Genomic DNA, 22,805 nt, shown 5'->3' on the forward strand with positions numbered 1-22,805 from the left:
GTATTTGCAATTTTTAAATTACCAAATGGAGGTTACTTTATGAAGTAGGCTTTATATAATATGTGCAAAGTGAATGTTACCTAGCATCCGACTAGCCATGCAACGAGCCCGCATCACATTCTGCTCTCGTATTGCATTAGGAGTAGTTTCACTTCCACCAACATATAACTTCAGCTCACATCGAGGATTTCCATTGCTGCAGCCACTTTCTAGAGAAGATAATGCTCGTGGTTTCCTCACACTTCTCTCCCCTGACCGATCCTATGCAATACAAAAATCAATTATTTTGTTAGACATTTCTAAAAAAGATTGAAAGTCCAAAGTCCTGTCATCATGTCCGCATTTCCATTACATCTGATGGACTTTGCGTGAATGATAAAAGGTTGTACAACACACTGTCATATATGTGCACTTTACCTCATCAGACTCACCTTCACACAGGAAACCTGCTTTAATGTGGGGCTTTTGTCCGATTATTTATAAAAAATGATATTCACTTTTAAAAATCCCACTTTTAACAGTACTCGCAATAAACATAACAACTGATATGTATTTTAACATTCTGATGAAACAAGTTCTTACATATGCAATGATGTGCATATGAATACCTTTATTCTATTGAGGAAGAAAAATATGGAAATAATAATTACACAAAAGAGGCTACTACACAAGCAAAGAAATGCATTTACACTCAACTTTTCATTTAATTTGAATGCCATTTCACCCATACTCACTCTGAAAGACTTGCTTTGTATTAGCTGGGAAGGATCAATGGCCAGTTTAGCAGGCTGCATAGTTAGGCAGAGCCAAGTGCTGACAAATGGACAAGCAGCAACTAGAAGATCTTCCAGTTCACTGTTGTGTACAAGATTCCCCCACACCTGTAACAAGAAAATGCTGATTTAAACAGAATGAATAGTAGTATTCACGGTTGTCAGAGCGCAGCTTCTTACACTGTTGCTGCAAAACGGATGCTGTTATCAATAGGGAGGAGACCTTTTAATTTCTTAAAACTGAAAGCTTTAAGCTTTAAGGAACCGATTTGGACAACTTCCCAGAGTCTAACCCCAACTTACACGTGGGGCTGCTGTTAGTAACCATGGGAACACATACGCATGGTGAATGGAATGGGCTACTAACCAATTAACATGATTAGTAAATGATCAATCTAGCATTACTTTCACTTACTTATAACAGATCCCTATTATATTCTTTCCTATACAGTCTCCCTTGGCTGAACTCTTTCTTGTTTTCACCCCGAGAGTATTAGAGTTCTCAAGCCTAGGGCATCTTTTCTTTTTCTTACTCCTAATATGATGTAATGTAGATCACCCCCCCCCCCCTGTAGTGCACTATGGTTAATATTAACTTATCTACAACACAGCTTAAAATGGAACGTCCCAAAGTAAAAGGTTCTGAAGTTAAAACTGTATCCCAATCAGGTCTCCAGGAAGGGACAACTTTAGTAAAAAAATGAAATAAAGATTTGACAGTGGAATGAATGCAGGTGGATATTCGCAAGCGAAGAAAGCAGAGATAGTGAAGCTATTATATGATAATAGAATCGACATACCATCCAAGAAGCCAATATTTCTTTAAAAAATGCTAAATACTACCATACAAAGGATTATCATAGGTATTAACTTGCTTCCTAAGTCTACACAAATAGAATGTGGCATCATTATAGCGGTTTACAAATCCTTTACACACAAGAAATGTAAAATAGATGTCAGATACAGATAAATCTGAAATTGCAAAGTTTGATGTATGAAAAAGGGACAATGTTTCACAACATATAGTATTTACAATGCACCAGGTAACAACCTAAATTTGGATTATGTAACAGTCACCTCCAAAACTGCAGTTCTCAGTGACTTTGTATACATGCCATGAAATGGGGTTACTCAGATACAAACCCTGCAGGTAGAACAATACGGATTTTATACATTCCCATAACAGTGATTTGAAATATGATCAAAATGATATGATACCCCATTCTTTTTGCATTATAATGGATCTCAAACTAATGCAGATCTTGCACTACTATCAACAGATACATGGGTCATTCAATGATTAGTGGCAACAATGTTTGTATGTGGCACTATCAGCAGTAAATGAGGCAAGCTGATAACAATGAAAAAGAAGAGCATCTGATGTGTGTTATCTGTGAGTTTGAAGACAATAATCTCATTTACAAGATATTTGTAGTGAGTTTAATTTGTAGACATATCTGTAGCGCTCTAAAATGTTAGCAAATACAAAGATACTTAATTGAAATTCAGGTTACAAGAGGCAAGAATGCTCGACAATGCCATACAGCATTACTGGAAGCTTGGGGTAGAGGCTTCACCATATCGTACCATGGCTAGGTGGGCACATGCATTTCGCAGCGGGAGGGCAGACGTTCATAAAAAACGTGAAGCTGGCAGACTGTAGAACGTGTAAGAGTGCTGCTGGAAGAACACCGTTGTTAGTTATGATTTTGACAGAATCCTTCTCACTCATTCAGTTCCTGTTGGAAATCATGTGAATGGTGCATAGTAGTTACTTTCTGGAACAACATTTACAACCAGCGGTGTGCAGTGAATGTACAAATCTCCTAAATTCTCATCCTATTGTGCTACATGATGGTGTTCACTCTCACACAGCTGCCCCTGTGATTAATTTACTTCACAGATGGAACTGGGAAGTTCTGGAGCATCCTCCATATTCTCCAGATACGAGTCCGTGTGATTTTGACCTTTTCCCGAAAATGGAATTGCCACTTAGAGGAGTTCGCTTTAGAACCAGACAGGCAATTATAGCAGCAGTAGAGCAGTATGTTCGAAGATTAGTACAAGACGCTGTAGATGGCATCCGTCGTCTCCCTGAGGTGTGGAGGCGGGTTATTCATGTGGGAGGAGATTACTTCTGAGCACTGCAACAATGTGACTGTTCCAAAAACGTTTTCTTTGTTGTTAATTCAGATGTTACCACTAATTATTGAATGATCCATGTGTGTATATAACCATATATATATATATATATATATATATATATATATATATATATATATTATATATATATATATATTTATATATATATATATATATATATATATATATTCCTCTCTACCTCTTTACAGCATTGCAGTTTTTGTCTGCCTTTCTTTTAGTAAAAGAAGTATTACTAAAGTTTCTACCTGTTCAGACAAATCCTGAATTTCTGGAAGTGGTTCCACAATCACACGCTGGAATATATGTCTAAGTGCATCTTGAAGCAGAGCAGCTGTCCAACTTATGCCATTCTCTCCACTACGTTGTGCAGTCAAGGTGCGCAATGTTTGTAAAGTAGCACGACGAACAGAAGATGTACTATGGCAAAGGAATGGCCACAGACGAGGCACAACATCACTGAGGGGCTGAGGTCTGTAAAAATTAAAATATCAGGTTACTTGCATTACTGTAAACATTCTGTATTAAGATAAGCCATCATTACCTGCATTTCTGTTATAATTTTTTACAAGTTAGCTATACTATTTTCTCAACATTATTTCATGGAAATTGGGTGCCTGTGATCATAATGGTGAAAATTTCAACTTTCAGTTCCATTCATTTAGTAGAACAACATGAACACACTGACCTCTGCACCAAGGCATAACAGCAAACAGTGGTTTGAAGATGGTCTAAGTTCATGCAAATCTTTCAGCAAAATATGGGGTCAGTCTTTTACTATTACATAAAGAGTGTCTACTGCTAGAAGGAGAGATTAAAAAAACATTACTGAACAAGTGTTCATCAAGAAAGAGGACACTAATTCACATACAGCTACTGATAACATTGAGCGAGTTTATACTAAAATTCTGACAAACCAATGCGTGATTATCAAGGTGTGGCAAACCATATGCAAATTCTATGGTGTTTTGTGCAGATGGAATTTTGATCCCCGGATGAACACACACGTTAAATTATACAAGTGTACAAAAATCACTAGCATTTGATGTTCTTTGTGTAGAAAATTATTTGCAATAAGTTTAATTTTCATATCTCCAAACTCATTTTTATGGCTTATTTCCCTTTACCAAAACAGAATTAATCGTAGCTATGCATAAGAAATGAGCTATTAACAGGCTTGGCTTTCATTATGCCATCAAAGAGCACAAGAATCTGGACATCTGCAAATGCTTATTGGACCATTATGGTAACAGAAGTAATGATTTCTGGAATGAATCATTACTGGAGATTAAACTCAGATTCACCACTTCGAACTGGAGAGCAAATGCCACGATATGGAATGGAAACATCAAGAAAAACCGCAAGGGGCGGGGGAGGAGGGGGGAATGCTTACAGTTTGCAATTATTTTTAAAGGTATGAAGTATCACTCCCTTTATTATTGCACATTTGATTTATTCCAAAATACCTTACAAATAGGGGATGGATGTTGATGAAATATCACTTTTCTTTTGACTTTTGGATTTAATACAGCAATTCATTTTATATTATAACAAAACAAAATATGTGATTTTTATGTTGCATTTTTTCTTCCTATTTTTGTTGAATAGATCAATTTTTAATTTTTGAGGTCATTAAAAATAATTTACTCCAATAATTCTTATCGATTTTTATATAATTTTTTTTTTTTTAATTTCGTTTCATTTTCCAATAATCTTACATACAAATCGTACTTGCTGCATTTTTCTTCAGTAGGTGGTCAAAATGATTCAATAAGCTGGTAAGGAATATGGTGAAGGGAGATTTTACCTGGAAATACAGAGTTCACTGCACCCCACTAATATAGTTCAGCTCTCGGCATGCAAAGCTTGTAAAAACCCAGCAAGTGAAATTGTTTAAAATTTTCTTTTATATCGAAGGTGAGCAAAGGGTGGGTAGGTGGGTGGATGGGTGGGATGGAGACAGCACGAAAAGAAAAGGATTTGATCTGTTAACTTCTGTTCAGTACAGTTACAGTACAGCATGTGGTTTTGTCTAGTGAGAATGTTGAATTCAAAAAAGAATAAAAGTGTATTTTACAGCAATTAGTTACAGAATTCGGGAAAGATGTATTTACATTTGACAGAAGTGTGTTACTTTGTAAAGTATGTAACATTAAAGTACGTGCCAAAAAACAGTCTGTTGTGCAACAGCATGATGGACATGAGAAACACTTGAAAGCTTTAACTCATGCTAAAATTAATAAATGTACTCAGTTTCTTTTAGGACAGAGAGAATCTACTGCATTCCATAAAGAATTATGTGCGGTAATGATTGGTGTGAACATTTCATTAAAAAAACTAAACAATCCAAAATTAAGCTGCTTCCACAAGCATCATTTTGGTGAGAGTATTCCAGATGAATGCACAAGAATTATTTAGGTCAGTGTCATAAAGACACGATGTTAAGAATAAAAAATATTGGTGATAAGCCAATATTTTTCTCTATTGATAAAACATGTAATGTGGAAGACCGATAAGTTACCAATGTAATCATCAACATATTCAAATCAGCCGGTCCTGGCAAGATATTTGTTCTAACTACAGAGGTTTTGGTAAAGAGCAACCACTCAACAATTTGCATAGTGTTAGATAAAAGCATGAATGTTCTTTGACCACATAGCATTCAACATGACAATGTCCTCCTTTTTGTTACAGATGTCACACCTTATACAGTAAAGGCTGCGTCATTTTATATCAAAAATGGTAAATATAACCTGCATTGCACGTATTTTGCACAGAATATCACAAGAAGTTAGGAGACAGCTTCCTAATATAGATAAACTGGTTTCAAAACAAAAAAAGATATTTGTCAAAGCTCCATTAAGAGTTCTATATTTTCGTGAAGAAGCTACTTGTTTCAAGAGGAACTTTCTTCAAGTGATATTGCGAACTTCAAATTCGCACCTTAAACGTCTGTAGATGTTGAGAGAAGTTTCCCCATGTACAAGAATGTTCTGTCAATCTCAGTTCTTCACTATGGAAAATCTAAGAAAGACCATGGTTGTATACTTCAATACAGAATAAGGTATGATTTTTAAACTAAAGTAAAACTAATATTTATTCATAGCAATGAAAATAACAAAACTTGATGTAACAGTTTTTATTTCATATTTTAGGCCGTAGCGGTCATATGCAAGAAGTTTGAAGATAATATGTGTAAAAAATATCCTGCTTTAGGATGATTTTGAACTGCAGTGTGTCAATTCTTGCAATGGGATAAAATGCAACTTCAATGATTATTTCTTTTGAATATAAACTGTATTGGATAAATGCTTGTACAACATATTATTGCCACATGTCTAGTCAAATGTCCAAAGACAGATCAGAACCTCACAAGTGATACCAACACGGCACCACTTATGAGGCAACTAGGCCAGGAGATAATGGGGTAGGGTGGCCAGTTCCTTTCCCCCTCCATTGCATACATTGCCAATTAGCTAAATATTCCACTAATCAGACTTAAGAAGTATACAAACAATTTTTCTTCCTCTGACACATATCGTCAAGTGAGATGTACTGCCTGATAATAGATGTGCATATCAGCCAGAACCTCAATCAGAGGTATGTAATACATTAATGATTCCATTACTTAAGTGTTCAAGATGGGCTATTTTCTATTCATAAGACAAAAAATGTATTTACTTATTTTAATTATTCATCCTTATTTTGTTTGTAAATTTATATTAATTAAGAATTTATTTTTCTTAATATAAGAAAATCAGAAACAAGAGTGGTTTTGATTTCTTTTACGAGTAAAAACGATCTGTTCTTTTGTGTTTATTATCTATATATAACAGTCTCCTACCTTTAATTTATCGACTTTTAAGATCTTTCTTTTAAACTTTTAGGCTTTTTCTTTTTGTAAGGTATTTTATTGGTTCGTTGTTCTGTATGGTTGTGAAACTTGGGACTCTCACTTTGAGACAGAAACAGTGTTTGAGAATAAGGTGCTTAGGAAAATATTTGGGACTAAGAGGGATGAAGTTACAGGAGAATGGAGAAAGTTACACAACACATAACTGCACGCGATTTTATTCTTCACCTGACATAATTAGGAACATCAAATTCAGATGTCTGAGATGAGCAGGGCATGTAGCATATATATAGACGAACCCAGTAATGTATATAGTATTAGTTGGGAGCCAGAGAGAAAAAGACCTTTGGGGAGGCTAAGACGTAGATGGGAGATAATATTAAAATGGATTTGAGGGAGGTTGGATGATGATAGGGACTGGATTAATCTTGTTCAGGATAGGGACCAATGGCGGGCTTATGTGAGGGTGGCAATGAACCTCCGGGTTCTCTAAAAGCCATTTGTAAGTATTTTATTGGTCACTTTTCAGCTATTTTTAGGTCAACATCTGCCAGCTACTTATATAAAGTTCACAATATGCCAGAAAGCAAAAAATGTTAATTTATCATTTGTTTTACATCTATTAGCAAATAGTACATTAAAATTCGTGGTTGCAGGTTTGTCTCACACAAGTGTGACCCAATCTGATTTGAACTGTATGACTGTAATTTTCTGACCATAGTCTGCTTGGACTTTCAGCTTGTAGCATTTTTTAAGGGTATAAATAACTTGTGGGATATTGGACTCAGTACATTCAAAAGTAGAGGACTATGTTAAAAAAGTATACGCTTGTAAGTTCTCTACTGTTATTCTAATACAATATAGAACAGATAATAAAATCACTGAATAATCTCATAAGTTTGAACAAGTCTTTGAAAATATTATTTTACACAAAAAAGTTACTTACCAGCAACCGACACAGAATGATTTGATGAGAAGAATGGCAATTATTGATAAGACTAAATGCAAATTGGACTTTTTCCATTTGACATATTACAAAATCTGACAAATTTTAACAAACTTTATATCTTAGAGTTCAAGTGAACAGGAGTCAAAGAAAAAACAATTCTACTCACTGGGGCAGTTACAAATGAATAGATATAGTGATTTCATAAACAATGGAAAATTATAATCCACAAGAAATATGAGATATCTACAGAGGAACAAACCATTTTCCATTGAGGATTTTGGGAAACTAAAATTAAAAATCAACAGGATACAATGAACAACTGTAAAACCACAGCACCGAGAATGTTCTTGGGTATACAGTATCTTGACTGAAGAATTTTTATGCAAGTCCTTTATTCTGTCATTGTTTAAAATATCTAAAAAAACGAGTGATAGCTGTACAAAATTTAGTGAAACTAGGTGATACTGTAATGACAAATATGAGAAGCAAACACTCCAATAGGCCTCACAAGATTGTAGATATTGTTTATGTTAGATTATTAGATCACTAAAAGTGGTATAGTGTTTGTAAGCCTATATTCTAGGTAGTTTCAGTTAAAATGATAACGTGAAATAAGTGAGATTATTTTTAATGTTATGATAACAACTTAGTAAACTAACACATTATATACAGAGTGTTCCGCTTATAAGTATAACAAAAGAAATAGCTATAACTTCTGAATTAATACAAGTATATAGTTGAAACCAACTGCTACAAAGAATGAAAACTGGGAATTTTTGTTACCTTATGTTCCATAAACCTCAACATGGCTTCCATTGGTGGCACGGGAAATATCCAACCGGTATTCAACCTCGACCCAAGTGTTATGAAGCATCTGTGGTGTAACATTGTTGACAGCAGCATAAATTCTTTCTTGTAAGTCTGCCAAATCACGTACTGGCGTCCTGTAGACCTGGTCCTTAACAAACCCCCACAGGAAAAAATCAGGTGGTGTTAGATCTGGTGATCTGGCAGGCCATGTGATGTACGGTGATCTTCTTCCGATCCATCTTGCAGGGAATTGTTCGTCTAAGAATGTGCGAACCATGTTGGTAAAGTGTGGTGGAGTCCCATCTTGCTGGAAAATTGCTCCATCTGGGAGTTGTGGCACAGCATACAGTTGCAACATATCCAGGTACGTGTTTGCAGTGACTGTCTTTTCAGCAAAGAAATAGGGACCAATGATTCTGTCACGCATGATCCCACACCAAACATTCCATTTAGGGGAATCCCGTTGGTGTTCAATTACGACACTTGGATTTTCCGATCCCCAGATGCGACAATTGTGTCGGTTTACTTCCTGTTTCTCTGAGCTGCCTATCCCATTTCATTATTGAGACGTACGTCGGTACAGCTTCCCTCGGTCTAAGATTGTACTGACGGCGAAACAAGCGCTGTACACGAATTATGGATCTATGTTCTGCTAATGACAGCACACAAAAGGCTTTCTGCTGTGGCGTCCACATGCTGACTGACTAAAGATACGATACGAATTCTCTTATTTAATGATCTGCGCATGCGTGAGTCTTCTAAAAATAAGTAACAACAATGGATTAAAACTTCCCAATTTCCTCTTTACAATGGTACCAATCTTAACCCATTTGCATGCATTGTTATGAAATTATAACTATTTCTTTTATTATACTTATAAGCGGAACACGGTGTATATATATATATATATATATATATATATATATATATATTTTTCTAGAACATTTATTGTAATTATCTTCATTATTATAGTATAGACCTATATCTAACCTTTCCTATAGAAATATAGAAAAGTTAACAATATTGCAGTATTTTCAATCCTCTTCTATGGAAGAAGGGCTTATTAAAAAATATTGAATGCTTCGTTCTCATACAATATTTAAACATTAACCATGGAATCATTGTAATCACAAGAGAACGTATTACCATACAATATATATGAATAGAGTCATATTCCAGCAAGAGATGGAGAGTGCAGATAGTTTTTCTAGATTATCTCAAAACTATGTTTTCTGATAATTAATGTAAGAGGAGAAAAATTCGCTCCAGCACTGGGGATCGAACCCGGGTCCTTGGTTCTACGTACCAAGCGCTCTCACCATTGAGCTACACCGAAGTCCAATCCACAGCACCGGATCGAACTCCCCTCCTCCAGTGTTTTTCCCTTTGTGGCCTGACTCCAAGTTGAGCATGTATGTTGACATTTTATTAAGTCAACTGCCATTATACAAGGAGCGAACTCAATTGAGTAACTTGGTAACTTGGTGGCCAGGATTCCACAGTAATGTGCACAGTATCTGTACAGAAATATGCACTGTTGGTAGAAGAATTTACTAAGGATTATTATTATTATTGTTATTATTATTATTATTATTATTATTATTATTATTATTATTATTATTATTGGTCCTACAAAATATATCTGTTATAGTAACAATTAATGTTAAAGGAGAAAAATTCGCTCCGGCACTGGAGATCGAACCCGGGTCCTTGGTTCTACGTACCAAGCGCTCTCACCATTGAGCTACGCCAAAGTCCAATCCACAGCACCAGATCGAACTCCCCTCCTCCAGTGTTTTTCCCTTTATGGCCTGATTCCTGGCTCTGGGAGAGTAGTATTAGTAGAGAATATATTCACAGAATGAAATCAGTTTGCAGCATGTACACAACAACGTAAGATGATGATGCACTTACTGCAATTGGATCATGTAATGTTTGCATACTGACTGATCCTTCCTTCATGTTTTATTCATTGACAAACGGCTATTCTTTCTGCATGGGTATACTCATTTACAAAACCCATTGGTCCAAGGAAAACCCAACACAGATGCGTGAATCCAGCAATGATATGTTGATGAATAGTAGGTAATATGATTGTAGAAATTTTTTTTTATGGAAATGTAAATCAGTACAGATTTGGCGAATTGTTGGCCAGCATTGTAATGATTTTCTCTAAGTCATTAACCACTGAATGAATAGATGAGAATGTAGTTAGTTTCTGCTAGATGGGGCCTGAGCACATTATGCTATGGCAGGTCGTGAGAAATTACCGTATTTACTCGCATATAAAACTGCCCCCATTTTTTTAGTTTTTTATGCTAAAATCGAGGGGATCTTACACATGCATATCTAAACAATCAGCAGGGAATCAAAACATCATACAATCACTAAAGATACAACACACGTGAAAATTTCAAATATATTTATTTCACATATAAGAATAAAATTATTTATCAACATATAACACTCTTCCATGTCACTTTAATCTGCTGCATTTTTGGATTGAGGCAACTGTGTGATGTGATGTTCAAGGTCAGCCTGTAAAATGAACGAAAAACAGTGTTAGGGATATTTAATTTTCCTAAATTAATGGACGAATTTTATATAATTTTCAAGCTAAGTGGTTTAAAATAAAATTCATTTACCTATTAAGTTTCATTTGTCATCACTCTAAGGTGCCGTCATTGCTGCTATTGCGTTATGGTCGTCAAGAGTCACATTCACTGCTGCCATCACTATGCCTTCAGGATCACCATTTGCAAACTCTGTTTCCCACAATACATCATCTTTCAATCCATTCAGCATGCATGAAATTCTAGTTTTCTTGACACTTCACTTGATGATTTACAGCATGATTACTCCCTAAGCCTGAACAATTCATTCACACATTGATTCAGTGGGCGGTTTTTTAATTTGCTTTAATTTGTCATCCACTCGATGTAAAATCACCTCAGGTGATCATTGAAAGACTATTTACAGATACGAGTGGTTGGAGAATGTAAGTTAGGCCTCCTGGAATTATACTGAGGTGGGTATTCATGCAGTTCACCTTGTCTTTCACAGTGTCTATTATCAACATTGCCTTGTTCTGGAACAAGACTCCTGTACAAGTTGATGACAACCCCACAGAGTTTCCAACCAGTCCAGTATCAGATCCACTACCCCATCTGCCCCTTCTCCTGAATGCGGATAATAATGACTTTAAGAAAATTAAGTTCGAGCATGGTTTTCCATTTAAATATTGCATAGGGAAGAAGCTTCCTTTCACTGGCATGGTAATACCACAGTTTAGTATATACAGTTACGAAGCTTGGGATTGTTTTTTTGCATTTCTCGTGATAGTTGCTAGCCGCTTGGCGTGCTGTGAGTTCTAGGAACAATAGACTGTATCACTGCCATCGTGATCTAATACAGGCTGTAAGGCAGAGCATGTGACTTGCTTAACCTAATCACGAATGGCGGCGTTTAAACCATATAAATTAGTTGGAATGCATAAAGAGTAACATATATTTCTCTAAAATGTAGTGTAATTGCATTAATAAAATTTAAAACAATGATTATGAGACACTTCAGACATAATTCACTTGTGAGTTAAGGTGTAATATTATCTTTGGTGTGAAAATTACGTTGTTCGTATGTGTAATACCTGCCTTTATTTCGATTAAATATCGTGAAATTCTTGTACATTCATTTATGCACGATTCATTAATTTTCAGTTGCATCGCACGGTTATTTAGATATGTTGAACTTATAGGTTATGTTTACTGTACGAGTTGCCCCTTTCTGTCTAATTTTAGTGGTCTCCAATGCCCTACCATTACATAATATAGGCTATATATGTTATGGAAATTATAGACTATGTTTGCTATATTTGACTTATATTCCTATATTCGCAATTATACATTATAATTAAACATAATCTCATGTATGATACCCTGCACATTCAATTAGTCAGCATTTTAACACTACAATTGAGTACTGAATTATTGTATTTATCTACTACCTAAGAGACGAAGTAACACTATCATATGTACACTAATGTCATAGGAGTGATATCGTAAATTTTCTGTCTACAATTAAGGAAGGTAGATGTGCTAAATTAAAATCACAATATAAATTCTTTTTTAATAAACCTCAAAATAGCTTCAATTCTAAACTTAAAATGTTGATGCGAACAGATTATGTTAACATGTAAAATTCTCTTCACATTAAAATAACAAAGTTTTGTAATTATTTCTGCAATATATTATGCAAGAAGAAGTAAATGGAACTCAAGAATACATTACACTAAATAAAACTTAGCAATGATATGCAATAAAGTTATAACAGGCCTATAATATTTCACTAAGCTCCATACACTGAAAAAAAAAATCTCGAACATACATTATGGCCTAGTCTAGATAAAAAGGCATTGACTGTGCCGTATTTCGCATTGTTGTGAAAAGTTGTGTAAACTGTGAAATGTTCGTTGTCTGTTGTAATAACTGTAAATGGCTAAAATACAATAATTTGAATAATAATATGGGACTAGGAGACGTTTGTAGCATTGTAAATTGTAAGAAAAAGAGGTCAGAGTTATTTTTTCAAAGGAACACGATATCGAAAGTACAATACATTTTATCGTCTGCTAGGGAAAGAGTCTGTGATGAGGCAATAGTAGCAATGCTGGTGGTTAACAACTATCTAGGGATGCATATTTAGTAAGTATTGAGCTTCGTGACTGTATATATTAGACTGTGGTAATATCCTGTATAGCATCAAACCCTGGAAAGACAACTGTCTGCACATGTACTGTATCTGGTTGAAGGAGGACTCATCAGAGAAGATAATGCAATACCATTCCTGTCTCCATTTGCAACATTGACATGTCAAGACATACTTCAGGATCAAAGGTAAATAGCACAGAGAATGTCATGTATGATAAGAGTTTGGTCTCATTCACACATTAGGAAATAGTCCTTGTGGATGCCTACGAATACAGATATATTAATGTTGCACAACATCAAAAAGCATGATAGTCTTCTCCATCTGCATGCTTCTGGAAGAAGCCTGTACTTATCCACTCCTGTACTCTCAATATTATAGTGCTGGTTGCACAGACAGGTTGAATATGTGATGAACATACCATCCTATCTCATGTATTGAATATATTCATTCCTGTTTAAAAGTGTCTCACTGTTGATATCAGTTACACTTGGGAGGATGATGCCATGGCATACTTTAAGGGTGCTTTAAAAAGTAATGCCTCCTAATGTTTTGTGTTATTGTTAACAAATTCCGAAGTACTAGCTGTCATACATTCTACTCAGTTAACTGCAAGTTTCATACCTCTGCCACTAGAGAGCTCTGAATTATAGTCTACAACATGGCAGCTTGTAACAGCACTATGTCGGCACATCTGAAGCAGCTTGGTGTGATAAAGTTTCTGAAATGTGGTCCCGATTGACATTCAGCGGGAGAATGAAGGCTGTTTATGGAGATGAATGTGTAGACATCAGTACTGTGTGATATTCATCTGTTCATGCTTGTAATGAACCTGGTGCAACTCTCAATTTGTGTGACAAAGAACAAACTCTCAACTTGTGTGACAAAGAACAAAGCATGTGCAGGCAATAATCGCAGAACTGGGATGCCGAAAACTTTGTGGATGAGGGGAGTTGGTTTCACTGTCCTTGATAATTCTTCATACAGTCACAATCTGGCACCATCACATTTTCATCTCTTCCCAAAACTTGAAGAACACCTGAGAGGATTGCACCTTGATTCTGACAATACAGTGCAGACACTTGGTTTCACTGTTTTTTGATCTCCTCCTTACAGTCTCGATCTGGTGCCAACAGATTTTCATCTGTTCCCTAAACTTAAAAAACACCTTACAGAATCATCCCCTGATTCTGACAATGCTGTTCAGACAGAGTGAGGCTGTGATTCTGTTGTCGAAGTGAAATATTCTACAGTGATAGTTTCAAGAAACTGGTCTCCTGTTGGGAGAGATGTGTTGATCGTCAAGACTATGTGGAGAAATAATTATATGGGTATCAACAATAAAGTTGTAAGAAGTTACAGCTTTTTGTTTTACTCAAATATCTATAGCCATTTTCAAATAAAAAATTAGAAAGGAAAACTTTTCAAAACAATCTCATACATAGTCAAGAAACCGCAACACTGACAATTATGTTCTTAGTGCCTGGGTCATTCCATGTCAATTCATCCAGACTATGTCGCCCACTGTTTCCAATTTTGCTGACATTATGCGTATGTGTTACATATCTCAGTGAATGCTTTCCTTTAAAACTGTATTGAAATCCATGAGGTCATTGAAGCAGAAAATAGTAATAATATTATGAATGTACTCACAATCAGCAGTTGAAAAAATTATAAGTAATGCCACAGTTTCCAATGCAATCATTGGATTTGTATTAAACTTGCTCTGTAACTGAGATTCATATTGAAGACCATAAAATTGCACATTTAAATTACTATGACACTTCTACTTTTTTTTAGGATTTTTTTTTTTTTCGTTTATTAGAAATTAATTTTTTTCCAAATTGCCACACCTTAGAAAATGCTGAAAATTATGTATAGTAATGAGAACACAGTGCTATATTTGTAGGCAAATTTTTAAAGGGGAAATGATAACAACTTACTCTTTGGCAGAGAAATATGGAAGTGTAAGGCACAACATTTCTCAAAATGTGAACAAAATGTAACTCTTTACAACAGAGACAACTTGACTTCAATTCTCTTGTAAGAATCTTGATTTAAAGTATAGGTCCTTCCTGTAGTTGTGCTGACATCAATTTGGCACAAAATTTTTGAAAATGGAACTTCACAACTGTCATTGTCAGGCCAATAAAATGATGGAGAAGGCCCATGTGGATGCATGAATTTTACTGTGCCTGTTACACGGTATTTCTTCTACAGAGATGAAAAAAACGAATATCCAATGTAAGATGTGTTGCAGTAACATTTACATTAAGACAATTCAGTAATTTTATATATCACTTTCAGTTATATAATTAAATGCTCAAACAGTGAATTTTCTCCATTTGTTTTCTAATATGCCTGTACACATCTGCGATGTTATTAAAACTTTTCTCTGACATGTAACCTTTGTCTACAATCTTTGCTCAATGTTTGAATGTATGATGAATTCCCTTAGAAGAAAAGATTCTGGATGTAAACTAGTCCCCCCATTCAGATATCGGGAGGAGACTCTTTGTAGGGGCAGTTTAAAATTCCTTCAGCAATATATACTGTATATTTGTGGTGTTGTTAGCATAAGATGAGATGATACTAAGGGAAATTCTACTGGAGCTAAATGTCAGCTGTGAGCAGTATAGGATGCAGATAAATGCAAACAAGACAAAGACCATGGATTAGACGAAAACTAAAGAAAGTAAACGTGCAAATTCCAAATGAGGCAGTGAAACAAGTGGATAGCTTCAAGTACTTGGGGTGTGCTATAACTAGTAACATGAGCCAGGAAGTCAAAAAGAGCATAGCAATGACAAAGGAAGCTTTAATAGAAAAAGGAGTATCTTCTATGGATCTCTGGAAAAAGAACTAAGGAAAAGACACGTGAAGTACTTTGTATGGAGTGTGCCACTGTATGAGATAGAAACATGGACATTATGAGAAATTGATGAGAAGTAACTAGAATAATTTGAAATGTGAATATGAAGAAGAATGGAGCATGTGAAATAGACAGACAAAATAAGAAATGAAGCTATGCTAGAAAAAGCGGATGAAAAAATAATAATGTTGAAACTGATCAGGAAGAGAAAAAGGAACTGGCTGGGTCACTGGCTAAGAAGAGACTGCTTACTGAAGGATGGATTGGAACGAAAGAAGAGTTTGGGACAGAAGGGAATGGTGAACGAAAGAAGAGTTTGGGGCAGAAGATTTCACATGATAGACGACATTAAGATATATGGGTCATATGAGGAGACTAAGGGGAAGGCAGAAAATAGGAAAGACTGGAGAATGCTGGGTTTGCAGTGAAAGACCTGCCCTTGGGCAGAAAACTATGAATGAAATGTGTGTATATATATATATATATATATATATATATATAGGATGATTCAAAAGTCGTGCGACATAGGACATCTCCGTTATTAGTGTAAGTACAAAAAATAGTTTCAAATAAATGTTTTAGATATTGGTATGTGGAGTTCACGTGCAAAATTTAAAGAAAATCGTAAGAGCCATTTTTGAGAAAATTGCAACAAACATGTTCGCGTTTCAAGTAAAGTACCAGTTTAGTTAGGGAAAACGCATCCAAAACTGAGGTGTCACATCTCTGGAGCGTACAAAACTTAAATTAGAAATGTGGTTTGGGTCACGCACCGTAATTAATAAATTATAATATAATATAAAACAGTAATAAAATAAAGTGGTAACACACAAGTGTTCTGCTGTGTGTGTTGTGATTTGTGTCCAGCAATGTATTATTTCTGAAACTGAATTATCCATGGAAATGAAAGAAGTAATATTACTAAGAAGGAGAACAGACAATAATTAAATACCTCAGATACAGAGGCAAGTGCAATTTAATTGCTTCCAGAATGAAAGTGTTAAGAAGGAACTGAGTAATCTAATTTTCTCATCAGAATGAGATAAAGTATATGTGAGAGAGCAAGGAATGTGAGATCAGATAATGTGTGTGCTCATGCTTGAGAGGAGGAAGAGATGGAGGGAGGAGAGGATGGTAAGAGAAAGAAAGCTAAAAATTGTCAGTTTTTATTCAATTAATATTATCTCAAAATTACTCACGTTAGATGTTCATGTATGTGTGGCAAGCTGAGTAGAGCTGCTAACAGACCCATGAAGCTGTTACATGCTGCAGCCAGTTCATCCTGTTCCAGGAGCAGATCCCATAGCCTGTGTACAGTCACTTCCACCTGCTGTGGCAGATCTGACGCAATCTTTGCTGCAACAGGAATCAGTGCTGATGCTGCCACTGCTCCTACATCGTCCACAGGGTCCCCAAGACCCTCTAATATGTGAGGAAATGCCAATGGAAGTACCTCACTTACCATGTCCTACGAAAAAAAAAAAAATGTAAGTCAGCCTTCACATAAGTAAAAAGCAAAATTTTACAAATTCAGTTTGTTTTATGTAATACAATATTAACTTTGGTTGCTAGGTTTCGAAAATAAAAATACAGAAGATTTAGAAACCATGCTCAATTTGACCAAATGCAATACGATGAAGTGGACTGCATGGTGTACTACTGGGTGTTCATTTCAAAGTGTGTCATGACATCACTGTTGTTGAGTCAGCGATTTGAAGCGAGTTTCAGCTTATGTGTCAGAGAAGTTACCTATTATTCAAGGCGATCAATCTGAACTTGAGAATGTGTGCGGTATAACTTGAACGTCGTAGCAACAGATGGCGGTCCGTATAGTCTGTGTGCTACCATAACCTCTTTCCAACTGTGTTTTGCGAGGGCAAGTCGTACGCAGGGTATTTGTTATCATCGGTTGCTTACGGCAACACTCCACAACACAAATCAAATGCTCCGTGTCCATGTTGACCGTCGAAGTTAATATCAACAAATACGGAAGTAATCGTCTTAACCCTCTCCCCATATCCCAATAGTAAGAAAAAACTCACCTCAGTACATGTTTCCAAACAGTTCACATTCCTGCCACTACCGGCATTACCGTACTTATCGGTACGTACTCTTCAGAATGAACACCGTACTTGCCAGGCAACTTCTCTGGCACATGGGTAATACGCCTCTGCGGAAGTTTAGGAAGATTGAATTCTCTAGGCTCATCGGCTAGCCACATGATGGCATACAGCAAGCCATGACACACTTTGAACTGAACATGCAGTATATTTTATTTTTCATACGAAAATATATGTAAACACATAAAATAATTGTCACTGCACATAAAAAATTTTTGTTGCATTCTCCAAAACATCAAAATTGTATTTTAAATCTGATTTACACTGGTTCAGAAACTGTCCCTCTCCTTTAACGAATTTGAAAAATTCTTTACACATGGTTAAAATTAACAACAAAAAAACCCTTGCCTCTTGCTTTAAAACCTGTTGATTTGTAAAACATATTTTATACACATTAACCCCATCACGTTCACATCTAACAAAACATAAAAACTGTGGAATGTTTGACACATCCATTGATTCATCATACTTAGTATAAAAAAATATACTTAATTTCATCTTTGAAATTATCTCACCATGAACACTGGCATCCAACTCATTCACCTTGACACAGTGTCGGAAAGTGAGATAGCTCTAATTTTGTTTTCTTCTCTTAGGCATATTAAAATAATAACCATATTGATAGCAGGCAGCAGTACGATAGCAGCAACTATATGGAATTTGCATATCCAGCTAATCTTAATACCACACAATATGATAGTTCAAGCATTGCATTATTAGTCTGATTTGCTTTACAAATAGAAGCCTGTTGATTTTTCATGGTATGTAATTTTCTTTCGAAAAATTCCAATGATTAAGAATCTCTTTTTACTAGATGGGTGTTAAGTTTCAAAGTGCCAAACTAACTTTGATGCCTTCATACTTTCGGCAGATAGGTTAAAGTCTTTCTATCACCACAAGAAAAACTGCAAATTTTACAGCAGGTTGTCGAGCACATGGGAACACGTGTTTCTCTGGTATAAAAACTTAACTTATTGATCTCAATTTTGAATATAGTTGTAAAAAAATCGCGGAATGATCAAAGGTAATTCAGTGTGGCAAAGAAAACACTCGAAATACCAAAAGCTAGAAGAAGTATTTTAAGAATGATTTATAAGTATAAAATCAATAGGTGTGCCCATCAGTGGTATTATTCTACATGAGAAAGCATTACAAATTGCAGTGAGATTAGAAATTGATGACTTTACTGCGCCTAATGGGTGGACTGACTGCTCTAAAAAAGACAATGTTGTATACAAAACTGTGTGTGGACATGGAGACTGTAGAGAATTGGAAGCAATCACAGTTGCAGACACACTTTGCTGGTTGCGTCCCAAGGAACATTTTCAATGCAGATGAACAGGACTACTTTATAATGAACTGTCAAATAAAATCTTATGCTTTAAGAGTAAGGACTGTCATGGAGGCAAATTGAGTAAACAAAGACTCACTGTACTCCTCAAATGAAATGAGAAATTGCAGCTTTTGTCATTGGAAAAGCACAGAAGCCGAGATGTTTTAGGAATATATGAAACACAAATGCTTGAATGACAACAAAATTATTTCCAGGATCAATTACATGTATCAGATGCAAAGATTGAGGCTCATAAGCGAAACATTATTCTATTTCTAGATCAGTGCCTTGCACATCCAGTCAGTACCAATATCCATCTATGGAATATGAAGTTAGTGTTTTTCCTAGCTAATCATACAAGTGAACTTCAGCCAAACAAAATTATAGAAAGACTCTTGATCAAAAAGCTTTGAATCCGACTGATGACGTGGTAAGGATCCAAAACAATTGAAAGTCAGAATATTAGGTGCCTTGCATTTCATTTCCCAAATATTTAAGCTTGGAAGCAAGTCAAAGAGATACAGAAGAACCCCTTTTTAACGAATCTCTGAATGATTCCTTTTTTTCCTCCCCTTAAATAGAGGTTTGCCTTAAAAGGGGGTTTATATAAAATGGGAAGAAAAGGCAAAAATAACTAGTACTAACATATATACGAAACATTATATTCATAAAATTATTATTTACATTGAATTTAATTATAATATTTTCTACCTTTTCTGAGGCACGAATGGTTTTCAATTTGATTGAATCCGAACCACACAAACTCGGCATTGGAAATTTCTACTTTCTTCTTCATTATTCCCCACAATGAATTAGTTGAAATCTTTTTTTTTTTTTTTTTGCCATATGTGATAGTGTTATTTGAGGATTACCCTCGACATCCCTTATTATTTTCACTTTCTGTCCTATAGTTAATTTCCTCCATTTAGTCATCATTATAGTGATGCATAAACAGCATAAATTAACAACAACAAAAAACTTGGAAACAGGATCGACACAGCTCGAGGGAACAAAGAAACCACTCTATGAAAGCAATACAAAGCAAAATTATAAAGAATGTCGCCGCATGACGCCACATTACTATCAAGTGAGATGCGCTACTGCATATGCCAGCGCTACTGATTTCTGAAAGTCAAGCCAATATTTCGGGTTTCATTATCACAAAATCCACTTGAAAAGTATTCCTTAAAAGTGAGACTTTGCAGCACTTAAATCCACATTTGAGAAAAGAAAAAAAAAGAAAAGAGACTTACTAAGCACAGGAAGAATAAATTTAGTTAATGTTCCACATGTCCTAGCAGTCACCAACTTAGTGACCTCACAAACAAATCTGAAAACTGTGTTTAGTATCCACATTAACATTTCAAATGGATAGTGCATCTTATCAGAAATATCCTTCCTGTAGATAATGTCGATGACAGGGGGAAATGCAAATTTCCTGTCTCTTTGGAAAACAGCCACATGGAAAATAGGAGCATGTTTGTGTGAAAATTACAATTTCCATAATTCTAAAGAATATTGCTTTAGAACAACAGAACATTTTTTGCTATTAAATTTCTGAATTCAAAACCGACAAGTTGGAAAATATTGCGAGTTAAGTTGCCGCATGCCATCAAGCTGAGCTGTGAGAGACATTACTACAATGAGGTGAGTAGTGGCCTTAGCTTTTCACTATTCCTCGGTCGAAGAATGGTAGATGGTAATGGTTGAAAGTGTTCTGGTGTCATGAACCTTCAACACACTACATTACTTCCACTTATCTGCTTACTTCTACTTCCAAATGAAATGGTATAGAGTATACAGGCAACAGTGCACAACTTACAGACTTACTTCTCTAACAGCCAGCAGATATTTCAAACCCAACAAGCCTCCATGCCTTGCCTCCCACTCCTTCTGAGATAATAGTTGAAGCAAAACTTGCAAAACTCCATGAACTCTCTCTCGATTCATAAGATGCAACACAGATCCTATGAAAAAGACAATATTCATATCAGAATCATGAAATAGAAAAGATTTGTAGCAAACAACTACTGATATCTTCAACTGACCGAACTACGAGGCATGTTCTTAAAGTAAGTTCCAAAAGGGTGTAGTAAGAAAACGGGAAGATATTTACAAACCATTTTTGTTGCATTGTATTCCCCACACTTCAATTACTTCTCAACATAATCTCCACCATTATTGAGGCATTTATCGAGTCGTGGCACAAGTCTTTCTATCCCCTCATTTTAGAATTCGCCCGCCTGCGATACAAACCACTCCTGCATTGCTGTTTTCACTTCATCGTCGCCATCAAAACGTTGGCCACCGAGGAACTTCTTGAGGTGCAGGAAGAGATGAAGGTCACTCGGAGCCAAATCTGGGCTGTAGGGGGAATGGTCAATTTGTTCCCAGCCAAATTTCGAGATGAGATTTTGGGTGTCACGAGCTGTGTGTGGCCGAGAGTTGTCATGAAGCAACACAACTCCGTCAGTCAGCATCCCACGTCTCTTGTTCCGAATTGCTCGACAGAGCTTCTTCAAGGTCTGACACAGAGGCAAGAATTCGATGAGTAGGATTCCTTTTCTGTCCCAAAAAATAGTGCACGTGATCTTGCGTGTTGACATGGTTTGTTTGAATATCTTTTTCCTTGGCGATGCAGTGTGCCTCCATTCCATAGATTACTGCTTCGATTCAGGTGTCATGTGAGACACCCAAGTCTCGTCACATGTCACGATATGGTCAAGAAACTCATCGCCTTGCTCACTGTAACATGTGAGGAAGCTCAATGCACTGGAAGCTCGTTTGGTTTTGTTTTCCTCGGTGAGCATCTTGGGTACCCATCGTGAGCACAATTTTCGATATCGTAATCGATCTGTCACAATTTTGCAGAGAACACTCCGAGACATTTGTGGAAAATTCAAGGAAAGCGAAGAAATTATGAACCTCCAGTCCTCATGAATTTTTTCATCGACAGCACATACCAAATTGTCATTGAACAAAGATGGCCGATCGGTACGCTACTCGTCATGCATAGAGACACGGCCCTTGTTGAACTTCCTAACCCATCTCCTGACCATTCCATCACTAATGGCATCATCACCATACACCTCACAAAGTTGACGATGAATGTCAGCTGGTTTGATGTTTCTCGCATTCAAGAAACAGATAACAGACCGCATCTCACAGTCAGCGGGGTGCCCGATCACTTTAAACATTTCAACTGATCACAACTAACCACACACACACGGA

At 36.0% G+C, this 22,805-nt stretch overlaps 1 protein-coding gene across 1 annotated transcript in view; it reads right to left on the reverse strand.

Annotated features, from left to right (window-relative positions):
* Positions 1-22,805, reverse strand: part of Hel89B (histone acetyltransferase 1) — a 166,693-nt gene that overhangs the window by 110,349 nt on the left and 33,539 nt on the right. The window contains exons 9-13 of the mRNA XM_069841318.1: positions 21,405-21,541; positions 17,321-17,589; positions 3,182-3,407; positions 735-881; positions 81-261 (exon numbers count right to left, since the gene is read on the reverse strand). Of these exons, the coding sequence (XP_069697419.1) occupies positions 81-261; positions 735-881; positions 3,182-3,407; positions 17,321-17,589; positions 21,405-21,541 (960 nt within the window). The remainder of the gene's footprint in view (positions 1-80; positions 262-734; positions 882-3,181; positions 3,408-17,320; positions 17,590-21,404; positions 21,542-22,805) is intronic.

Source organism: Periplaneta americana, chromosome 12, assembly GCF_040183065.1.
Source record: "Periplaneta americana isolate PAMFEO1 chromosome 12, P.americana_PAMFEO1_priV1, whole genome shotgun sequence".
NCBI classification, from domain to species: Eukaryota; Metazoa; Arthropoda; class Insecta; order Blattodea; family Blattidae; genus Periplaneta; species Periplaneta americana.